At 43.8% G+C, this 12,155-nt stretch overlaps 1 protein-coding gene across 3 annotated transcripts in view; it reads left to right on the top strand.

Moving 5' to 3' along the window:
• Positions 1-12,155, top strand: part of rims2a (regulating synaptic membrane exocytosis 2a) — a gene marked incomplete at both ends in the record, with an annotated part of 124,855 nt that overhangs the window by 6,533 nt on the left and 106,167 nt on the right. For 2 of the 3 annotated variants that reach the window (XM_079164694.1, XM_079164692.1), the window contains 3 exons: positions 6,366-6,398; positions 7,309-7,401; positions 10,880-11,090. In XM_079164694.1, coding sequence (XP_079020820.1) covers positions 6,366-6,398; positions 7,309-7,401; positions 10,880-11,090 — 337 coding nt within the window. The remainder of the gene's footprint in view (positions 1-6,365; positions 6,399-7,308; positions 7,402-10,879; positions 11,091-12,155) is intronic. The other variant, XM_079164693.1, reaches the window with a different exon arrangement.

The raw sequence follows: 12,155 nt of genomic DNA, 5'->3' as shown, positions 1-12,155 counted from the left end.
GGGGGATTTCTGTTTTCTGCATCCTGCAGGGATACTGCTGACAAGGTGCATGTTGGTTTTTCCTGATGTGGCTGGGCGGAGTACAGGAACACATTCCTAACAGGCTTTGGGGGCAATATAATGTGGCTGGAGTTCCTACATTACATTTTTCTTCTTTATTTAGTGTTGGTTCATAATTGTTTGACATTTCCTTACAAAAACACACACTATGGGCATTCATACACCGACATTAGTGTCCTTTGGTTTGGTTTAGCCAGCGCATAACACCCTTGTCCCAATGGCAACCAAGAAAGAAGAAAACCAAAATGAAAACACACACATTCAATCCCCAAATGGACCTGGACATTACACAGAAAAACACATAAGTGAAATACTGTAAAATACAACAGACAAGGTGTTGAAGCATGGCAGTAGCACTTTAAGTTAATATTCCCATTCTGGCCTTCCCCAAACAAACAAACGCTGCTCTGCTCCTGATACATTACAGACAAAAGTTAAAGTTGTGACATGCAGATTTGCATATATTACACAAATTGTTCATTTTTATTGTTGCTTAAAAAAGACCTAATAGAAATCACATTGTATTGTCCTATATAACATTTTCTTACAACTAATATTAGAACGCTTATTTTCTATTTAAAGATGTTAGATAGGCATTACACATGTTGTGAACCAGATAGATTTTGATCAAGCACCCCAACATTAATAGATTTTACATTCAATCATGCATTAATAAAACCTCCCCTATAGTGCGTCATCAAACTGTACGCATGCACTGACACCATACTGTACTGCACCAACATCTGTATCAGAACAGAATTCGGCAGCGCCAGAGCCTCCAGTGATCACTTGCCTCCCAGCGATTTCAGGCAGACATTAACCTCATCTCCTGGCAGCACTGACTGGCTGGCTGGCTGGCTGGTGTGGTGATCATGATGTATGTAGCTGGTGAGCCAGATCACTCCCTTATGATCTAATTATCACTCTGGTCTGCGGTGGACTCGGAGGGCCTGCAGCCGCGAGATCCCCCCCTATCACAGATTTTCTACGCCGGTTGTTGACGCTAAGACGAGGCCGCGTTTTGTTTACGCTGTCCATGGGATATTGGGAGGCCAATATTCCGCGCTGACAATCTTTTGAGCAGGTGACGTTTCGTTGCAGCACCTCTGCTGGTGTCGTGCTGTCTATTCGGTGTGGCCCGCGAGACAGCTGAATCCAGAACGAGCGAATACGCAGACATTCTTTAAGCAAGGGGTATTTAACAGTTATGATGGAAGTTGAGGCGTTCTGCTCGTGGTAGTCAGTCAGTGAAAAGTCACACTTTTCCCCTGAGGAGAGCGCCGCTACTGCACACATCACTGTTCATATAGCTTTTTCCCACCAACATCTGGCTGACTTCTCTCTGAGTGAAATACAAAGGTCCTGAGCTGCAGTTTGCTCAAAGACGGGATTAGAGGAAGAGAGGCTCACGCCACATGAACAGTTTTTTCCCGCCTTCAGTTGGGCTCATCAACAGAGCCCGGGACCCCCACTGACTCTCTCATCCCCAGGACAAATTCCTACCGGTCACTCCCCTGCACATCCCTTCTAGGTTTCTTATTTAAATACCCTCGACACTTTTACATTACACTTACATCTCACTTATTCATAGTCCTGTTATCTCTTTGTTTGTGCACTTTATTTTATATTTTACTGTCAATTTTAATGTTTCTACTTTTTGCACTGTGTTGATTGTTGTTGATTGTTTTAATGTTATGCACCACCCGTCATGTCAAATTCCTTGTATGTGCAACATACCTCTGCAATAAACGGTTCTGATTCTGATTCATTCTGAGAGAGAGAGAGAGAGAGAGAGAGAGAGAGAGAGAGAGAGAGAGAGAGAGAGAGAGAGAGAGAGAGAGAGGCCTTGGAGTGACTGGCTGGGTTTGCCCGGCACACTCTGAGCATGGGGAGGTGGTGTAATTGGAAAGTAATTGCGCTTTGGGTGGCATGTGTGGAAAGCTCAGTACAGTGTGACAGAGAATACTGTCTGCCGTTAGTGTCGAAAATGAACAGAGGTAGACCGTTAGTGTTGATGTACAGCCGGCAAACTGATGGAAGTGCTTTTTCATCTATAGCTTTTGACATTGATTAGATATCGATACAGCAGGTTGGAAATGTATTTTCTGGTGCTGGCACCTAAATGTCGTTTTTTTTTGTTTGTTAATAGTTTAAAGAAAAAAGCCGGTCGATTGTTATTCCTTATTAATGATTGCCACAATGGTGCTGTAAAGACTCACTAATGCAACAAATGTGCATTCATTTCTGGCTGAAAATAGTCCCCAACAAAAGCACCATTATACAGAGAGGAAGACCAACACCTAGCAGTTGATGGGTGAGAGAGAGAGAGAGAGAGAGAGACAGGGAGATTGTTAGAGGAGCAGGTAGGGTGCTCCTCTCCTCTCTTCCCCTCCCCTCCTCTTATTAGCAGAGATGTCTTCAGAGGGCTCAGATTAATTAAATCTCTGGGATTTTACTAAAATGTTCAGGTCCTCGTGACGGCCCGCTGTGTAATTGTCCTGCTGTCTGTGCAGAAGGAGCCGCATCAATCCAGCTCTCCTGGGGATGTCTCACTCCCATCTGAGTTTGAAATAAATCCCAGACGACAGAGTTGCAGACTTGTCTGCATGTGTTGTATTTTTGGCGTCACAGAATGTACATTTTGGTTTGGGATCAGTCCTCTCTTCCATGTTGACTCTTAAAGGGGCAATGCACGAGCTTCAAGTTGATTTTTGCTTTTCTTCGGTGTGAAGCGATGACGTCATTTTTCTCTCCTCCACCACGGTGGCTATTGCTGCTCACACTAATTACCCAGTTTGTAATGAAGGTTACTGGTTTTACTGGTGCGCGCATCACCAAGATAGTCCTATCTGTTCTGTTATATTTCTAAGAATGAATTGACAATCAAGACTAAGACAAACCTCAGACTCTGACATTAAAACCTGTTTTTTACGTAAACGTTTATGCTCGTACTTTAAGGATTCTCTTCTTATGTCTACTACCAACTTTTTGCCTTATAAAATAATATGCTGGTTATTTTCTAAATTAAATTTGTTTGTCACTTTGTCTATAAAATATGTCAGAAACATCGATACATTTGCTCAATTTGCCTGAGTTAAAGTCTAAAACCCAAAGATATTCAATTCACAAGAAATACATTCACATTTAATCAGCTGCTGACAGCAACTGTTTGGCATTTTGGCCAAACAAATAGTTGCTGCTATAAATGGTCTGTCAATAACCTAATTGATTATGCTTAATTGACTGAACTGAACACAGAAACTGTTGCAAAAATGGCAGTAAAAAAAAAAAAAAACTACTCACACATTCCCTCAGAACTCCAGGAATCTAGTTCTTGGAAGTTTATGCAGCACATCTGTCCACTAGAGAGCAGTGGAGCACCAGTCGGCGGGCTCCTCCATGCACAGCCAGTGAAGCAGAGAAGGTGCAAACCCAAACACAGAACAAAAAAACAACAATAGAGGCTAAAAATAACCACAGCAGTGGCTCACTAAGAATCACAACTCCTCCACTGAAACTGAGAAAAGAGAGAATCAGAATCATTCAGTGAGACACGGAGATGCTCTGCACAAAGCCCTTTCCTAACTCTTTACCAGTGTGTGTATATGTTTCTTATTTTGTGCACCTGGGGGGGTCATGTGGGGTGGGGGGGGGGGGGTAAGCAGAGTGCAGGTTAAAGAGGGATGGAAAACGGAGACTCAGCAGCCGGGATACTGAGTACGTCACTTGTGACATTTTACCCTCACTCATTTTGCTGCCCCATGTCAAACAATACGCCTCGCACTAGCACTCACATATGCACACGTATGAGTACAGTACTCACATGGACATGGGCACACACACACACACACACACACACACACACACACACACACACGCACACACACTTTGTCCGACAGCCGTCCAGGCAGGCAGCAGGCAGCAGGCTGGATCAGATAAATATGAGGCTTGTCATGCGACCACGGAGCTGATGGGATCAATACAGAACGGCGCTGCAGGTCATCGGGAGAACACAGCAAGAGGATAAATATGGACTGGATCATGGGGAAACAGAGCGGCGAGACTGACGGGTACACACAGGACTCTGTCTTCTCTCGTGTGTTCTCTCGCCCGTCTGACACTGATCAGACGGACGTTAAGGCATCCGTGTAGTGTACACACTGGGATCCATCCGGATCATTTCTACTTGTCGACGTTTTATTCACTGTGCAACAGATTTCGCAAGTGAATTCTTCCTTATCAGCCACCTCCTAGATGTAGTACGTATCTACGAGGAGAGTTGTAGTATCATGGTCTGAAAGCTATTTCAAGGGCTTTTTAGTTCCAGCAACAAAGTTACTGTTTTAGGTCTTCTCCGTGTTTTATACCATTGTAATCTGAATATCTGTTAGGCCTACTCGGACCTAGTTTCTTAAGAATACCGGTGTTGGTATGAGTTGGCAAATCTCATCTAGAACGAGAAGAGTAAATGTTGCTGTGCCCAGTTAACACATTTGTATTTCACACAGCTATATATGGAGGCGACTATGTGCTTAACGTAAGCAGCGACGAGGTGTGTGAAGTCCTGACATGTGATTCTCAGCTCTCTCTGTTCTGCTTGTAGTGACATCTGCTCGTAAACCAGGAGAGAGACACTGAACTGGCACCTTCAGTGTTAGATGGTTTACAGATGCTAGACACACATGGTGGTTGCTGTGTGTGTGTGTGTGTGTGTGTGTGTGTGTGTGTGTGTGTGTGTGTGTGTGTGTGTGTGTGTGTGTGTGTTTGAGTGCTGCTTGTGCTGTCTCGGTTATTCTGGCTACACATATTTCATTTTCTTAAAAATGAGGAGGAATGTGTAATATAAAGACTTTGAATGTTGATGTGATGGCTGTAACGCTTTGGTAACTCCTGCTCTTGTTTGGTTCCTGAGACAATGTGGTCCTTGGAGGGAAAGTCTACTTCATAGATGCGTTGTAAGAAATTGTCACAGCGATGTGCACGTTTCTGGCTGTTTGTTTCTGATTTAGTCTGTTTAGTTTAGTTTTCATTTGTACAGGCTTTAAGATATCCACCTTTGTTGTTTCCGCTGCAGCGCCAACACAAGGGAGGTGAACTGAATGTGGCTTGTGGTGCTGACAGGATTTAAATATCATGTTTACATTGTCCAACAGAAACTGTTTAAGGAACCGTTTCTTCTGTGGAAAGTAGTTCCAATAAGAATTGTCAACACTAAGGACATGTTGCTTTAAAACATTTTAAATGTAACTGTTTAATGCTTAGACTTAGAGCACTACAAAAGTCAAAAAGTGAGACAATACTGTATGTCTTTTTGCAAATTTAGTAATAACTCAACATTAATGACCTTGCTATCAGTTAGGGTTGGGCAACATAGAGAAAATCAAAAACCTCAATATTTTGGACCACATTTCTTGATATAGATGTCGTCAGAAAGTTATTTACACGATGACTTTTTATCAGCAATATGGAAATAAAAGCAGTTAAAGGAAAAATAATAATCATCCTGCTTAAAATAACGTCACTTTACTGTAATGCTGCCTTTAAAACCAGGAAAGACAACGAAGCCGTATTAGGATATCCAAAATCCGAGACGATATCCAGTCTCATATCACAAAATCGATATAATATCGATATATTTCCCAGCCCTACCATCAGTCATAAAGGACTCTAACCAAGCATGTGTCACTCGGCTTATTTGAAGTTCACTCAGAATGAGCTGCTGCTTCCTTCCTCACCTTCTGATGCAGCTCAGAGCAGCGCTCAGACGTCTGCTCTGCTCTGCTGCTTACTGTGAACTTGTGCAGATGTGTGGCTATATTTCTGGGAACCGGTTGGCCCATGGTGACGGATGGGGTGCCACCATTAATAATGAATTCCTCTAGTAGCGTGGTGGACATGCACTTTGGAACCACCCTCTTATTGTAGAGAGCCAAAGTGCCATACAAAGTAACGTTTGTCCATGCTAGCAAATTCAGTACGAGAGAGGATGTTACTCACATGAAGCAGTCATTTTTAACTTGAAGTTGGTCCAAAGCCCTTACTTACTTTACATCATCTTTAAAGTTTTGTTTTTTCATGTTGTTCACCTCATTACCCTTGTCATCGTTGTCATTGTCATTCTCATCATCTATAATATCCTGAATATTATTCACATTATAGTTGAAGTATTATTTTTCTCATCTTAAGTGCTATCAGTTGTGTCGATATTTCGTGTCCTTTCGATTGTTTTCCTCATCTCTTTGTGTTCTATATGCACTGAGCTGTGCACACCTTTTTTTTTTCTTTTCTTTTTTTTTATGTTTTAGGATCAAAGAAGAACCAAAGCCTCAGCCGGCACAGTAAGTGAACTGCATTACCCAGAGTGCTCTAGGCTTTGACACTTCTTCCTGTCAGTGGGTGCTGTGTGCTTCATGTGGCTTTCTCCTCTTCGTCTGGGAGGAAAACGAAAGAGATGTCACTGATGTCATGGAAGACAGCTCGATGATTTGCGCCGCGAGCGTTTTGTTTTTTGCATCGACCAGGCTGTTGAATTCGGTGCTGGACACTAAACGCCCGACTTCCGTGACATCAGTGACGAGGCCTTTTCCTCTCGACCAGCTTTGTTATAGCCAGGCCTTCGCCCCAAAACCCTCCCCCCCCCCCCCCCCCCTTTGTCCCTGGTCTCCAACTGGCTGCCCATTCTCACCCAGTGTGTCATATCTGCACTCTGATTGGCTTGTGCAGCCGCGTAATTCAATCGCAAATGTGGACTAGATGCACCTGCCCTGCTCCGCTGTACTGTAGCTGCATTTTGACGAGGTCCACCTGCAGGGCAAAGCAGTCTGAAAACCTGACCCCTGCTGCACCACAAGGCTGGAATAAATGGCACTCCTGTTACCCTCAGCTGAGCGTTTGATGCAGCTCTCATTTCCATTGGCTGTAGAGCTTTCCTGCTTCTTCTCTCCTTCCCTCTACTGTAAGTCTGTCTGTCTCCTCTCTCTGTCCTTCTTCTGTCTTTCTCTCTGTGTATTTCTGACACTGTGTCTGGTTGTCAATGTCCCACTAATCGCCGCTCCTGCCCGTGTCTCCCGGCCTCCTCCTCCTCTCTCTTGCGCTGGTTGTAGTGAATGTCCCCGCTATTGTTCACTTCTTAGAATCTGACCTGCTTCCTTAAAAAAAAAAAGAAAAGAAAAGCTTTTCAGGACAGATTGTTTTCTCCCAATGATGACTCATTGCGATGTTCCAGTCACACTTTGCTTATTTGAACAGGTGGTTTCCCTTTAGTGGGATCACTGAGCTGGTAAATAACGTCCTTCAGCCCCAGCAAAAGTCCCAAAATGACAAGGAGCCAGAGCCAGACGCGTAAGTAATAGTACAGACCCCCCTTTTCTGATCTCCTCCCAGCAGGCACAAACATGTCTGGACGCACAGTATGTTTGACCGTATGTCACACAATTTCTCGCAGCATATGAGGAGAGAGTGGTGGTGTGGGAGTGGTGTGCCACAATGAACAAAACAGGTATTGTCATATATGTTTGCGTGTTACTTGGCCCTGATATTATTCATTTTATGCAATGAAACAAAAAAATTGTTAATTCCATGATATACACCACAGCAATACTCCTCCGCCACTAGACCACATGACCAACGAAGCTGGAATTGACTAATGCAATATGGTTTGAGTTGGCAAGTTAAAAACATTTATCACATATGTAGCTCCTCTCAGCGCTCAGAGTTTGATCTGTTGTCATCCAACTGGACTGTAGCTTTAAACCTGTCTATAGTGTAGTCGTGTATGTGTTTAAAAGAAAAAAAGAAACATTCTAAATAGTTGTAGCAACTACTAACGATGAAAAATTTGCCATATTGGCAATTTAACAATTTATTCATTTAACAAACGGGAGCCTCAGTGGCGTGTGGAAGAACCATACACAGCCACAACCAGCCTGGCACCTCCTCCTCATACTGGTCCCCAACCTGGCATCCCATTCTTCAAAAAGCATTTATCGCAAGTCAGCCAGCGTGGTTGTGTTGGTCACTCTGGCACGAACAGCACGCCCAAGCTGATCCCACAAGTGTTCAATGGGGTTGAGGTCAGGACTGCTGGCAGGCCATTCCATCCTCTCCACTCCCAAACTCTGGAGGTAGTCTGTGATAAACCCCGCTCTGTTAGCATTGGCAGGGAAGATTTGGCAAATTTTTCATGTGTGCAACCCGCATACTCAGCTCTGCTGCTCATCCCACAAATGCATGTTCTTTACAAATGTGGCACCATTTAAAAGGGAAATAAACAGGCTTTCCAACGGCATGAGATTTATTGCCAAGAAGCATTGTTACAACAAAAGAAATAATCGACCAAACACACATTTTTAGTTTATATGATATGACTGTTTAAAACAAAAACACAAGCTGAATATCATCAGTTTAAATTAGGTTGGAGGGAGGTGCTGATTTCTCTTTGAATGGAGGCCACTAATACAAACGCCTACCAGCCGGTTAACACACTGTCATGTCTCTGCTCTCAGTGCCAACATGAAGCATTTGGGATGACAGTGGGGTTAAATTTCCGCTCAGACGGTTTGTGGCAAAGGTAGAGAAGGAGCTTGCGGAGAGCTTGTAGTTCACCCTCGCTGTCGGGTCTGTCATTTGTCCAAAAGAGAGAGAGAGAGAGAGAGAGAGAGAGAGAGAGAGCGGCTCGGGTTACCGGCTGTGTGTAGCCGCTCTGGTGCGGCCCAGAGGTAAGAGAGCTCCGATACGCTAGCATGGGATGGGACAATGAGCAGCGTATGATTACTCGTCAGCAGTGTCACCTACATTTGACCGTGTTTGACCGAATAAGCAAACCCCTCTGGCATGGGCACTGTGTACCAGCTGCCTGCTGCCACTTAAAGCGACTCCACGTTTAGGTTTTTGTCACGTCCTCTCTCATTCAAAATCCACTGCTTTACTTTATATATATATATATATATATATTATATAATATTTACTCTCTACTTAAACTGTTCTTTTAGCGCCTTGATATCTGTCTCAGTTTGCAGCTCAGAATCAACATATTTAATACAGACTACAGTCAAACTTGTAATAAATGTGTTATAACCTATTATAGCCTATTAAGCCTCCCAGGTGGTGAGTGAGCGTTGGAAGAAGTGACCTGATACAGAGGGAGGGAGAGCTAGTCATTGGTCATCGTCAACAGCGCTTCTCTGTGGCCTTGGACCCGTCAATAGAGCAGAGGCCCTTAGTGCTTGTAGTGGGCCGGGATAAAGCTCACGTCTCTGTAAACGTCTGAGTGTAAGGGGAGATTAAGTGAGAATAAAACACGATTGTTTGTCGTCTTATTGCCTTGATCCTCGGAGACCGTGGCTCTACCCCTTGTATCACGGTCTTCATCACCCTGTTATCAGGCCCTCTGTCAGTAAATGAGATTTGGTGGGATCTGTTAAACAAGGCTACATACTAATCTCCGCTCGGTAACCACACAAAGGCTGTGACACAATTAGCCCTTTAATCCCTCAGTGGGTGCAACAGGGGGGCATGCCGGTGGCACTCCATCTGATGTTTAGATGGCACAATGGAGGTACAGATAGTCCTCAGGCGGCGCGTGGCCGTCGCGTTTGGGCTCGAAAAGGGTCCGGTCGTGGGCAAAGGAAGCACGTTTATCTCAAACGCAGAGCTGTATGTGGTAAAAGGATAGCGTCGCTCAATAATTCACAAGTGCTAATGAATGTTGCAGGGGATATGTGGGGCGAAACCAATTCTAATCGCCATATTATGAAGTCAGCCTAGTGTTTAGTTTCCAAGGAGACGCTCAATTGACATGTGTCATACAAAATGCATGTGAAGAGTCCATGCAGGGTTTTTTTTTCAGGAGCCTCTCAGGACTTGTTAGTTGTTAAGGATCTACTGTATGAGATCAGGTGTAATGTATCAGTAGGAGGCCATCTATAGGACACAAACAGTAACACAATAGACACTGCCCTGACAAACGCTTAATGGATGGTAAGCTCGACTGCGTACACGTGCCACCATGTGTGATGTCCTATAAGTAACACAATAGAGAAACAAAGAGTGTGTGTATTGGTGATATCATTGTCTAAACAGTATGGCAGTGGGTTGTTCTTTGTCTCACCTTACGACTGTCCCGATATAGAAACACAGGTGCAAATGATTCATTAAACGCAGGGGAACCTGAGAAAGTGGAATTAAGTGATGTTCTTAAACTTGCAAAGCAAATTAGATATCCCCCCCCCCCCCCTGTTTTTGGTAGAGGTGCGGTATCAAAGGAGGAGCTCAGCTTTGAAGCTTCTGAGGTCACGATGTCTGCTTTTCCTTTCAAAAAAAATCTCACCCACCCTGCACACGTGTGAGGTTATATCAGTCAGTCTGTCCGTAGTAGGAGGCTTTTGGGTAAGTGGGATTTAAAGAACAGGACTGAACGGATAACTCTGGTGCGCATGATCCAACTGTGCCAAAGACGTATGCATGTGTCTGCCAGTTAGGCTATAACAGGGACATGGTTATTTATTTATCCCATATGCCGGTACTGACTACACACAATGCATACATCATATGAGTTTGTGTGTAGTTTCAGAAAAACATTTAAAGTTGTACTAAATACTAAATACTGTGTCCTTAGGTCAATGTTATGCTCATAAATGTATATTTAAAAATGTAAATAGACATTTAGTGGCTTAGACTTAAACTGCTGTAGCTCTTGCTATATACTACAAATAAGCATTCAATGAAAAAAAATGAATCAAACACAGCCCCTCTCGTCTTATAGGGCGCCAAACCGAATCTCCCCTTTTCCTAACCTCTGTCCTTCCTATTCGTCCTACAGGAAGTTGCACCAGCAGTTTGAATCGTACAAGGACCAGGTTAAGAAGATGGGGGAGGAGACCAAGCCGGCCCAGGACCTGAAGAGCGAAGCCCCAACCTGCGGGATCTGCCACAAAACCAAGTTTGCCGATGGCTGTGGCCACCTCTGTTCATATTGCCAAACGAAATTCTGTGCTCGGTGCGGAGGACGAGTGTCTCTGCGGTCAAATAAGGTAACGCCGGCTCGCATGCTCGGTATTATCCATTTATAAGGACATACACACACACACACACACATGCAGATGTCCCACCCTCTGGCAATTTACTCCCTACACTTCCATTTGAAATCCAAGGTTATGAAACATTGCAGTGAAATCGTAATCTGGGAAGTGAGCCAACAGCAAAACCTCGAATAGCTACTAATGTTTTTCAGACTATCAGCATCTACTCCAGCACACCCTCTCTGCATGCCTTTATTCGAAATCTGTTCACTCACATGTGTCGGTTCACAGCTGTAGATTTCTTATTCATATTTACTGTAACTTACAGTTATTCTATTTCACCACTGGAGGGAAGTGTTCCTCCTTTTCCTTCCCCTAAAGGAACCTTATGGCTGCTTTTGTAAAACTAACCTCTGTAAAATCCTCCCCACAGACTAAGCCAAAGCTTTTAGTATCAGACTGCTTAAATTTGAATCATGAGCTTGAGTGTTTTTATGCGATGCCATCCAATCCTGTGCTGTTGGAGTATGTGACAGTACTACCAGGACCTACTAATGCCACTCACAATCTCTCTCTCCCCCCCCCCTATCTTTCCCGCCCCCCCCCACCCCTTCTGTCTCCCTCTTTCTGCTGCATTCCTGCTCTCATGGAATTGCAACAGGAGGACAAAGTGGTTAGCAAATCCTTTTTCTGCGTTTCTTGGGAGTGCGCCTGAACACAAACATTGTTCATGAAGTGCTGTGATATGTATATGTATCTATATTTACACACATGCAGCAGTCAACAACGACCAGAAAAGGTCCTGATTAGTCTTTGTCTGTGAGTCTACCATGTTATGCTGAAATAAACACGAGCTCATTGAAAAAAAAAAGGGTCAAAAATGTTTCGATGTCATGCTTCTCAAACAGAGATACAAGGAGTGTTAAATGACAAAAGGGATAAACGCTTAAACAAGAAACAAGGAGCGGCCTATCGATTTAGATCTTTAAAAAGAAAAAAGTAGGTGCAATACTTACCAATACCACTTTAAGCATAATGTTGGCGTTCTTTCTTTTATCATATATGTGGTTGTGTAAC

The sequence above is a fragment of the Pholis gunnellus genome (assembly GCF_910591455.1).
Source record: "Pholis gunnellus genome assembly, chromosome: 8".
Classification (NCBI taxonomy): Eukaryota; Metazoa; Chordata; class Actinopteri; order Perciformes; family Pholidae; genus Pholis; species Pholis gunnellus.
This window is presented reverse-complemented; position numbering and strand designations above follow the sequence as displayed.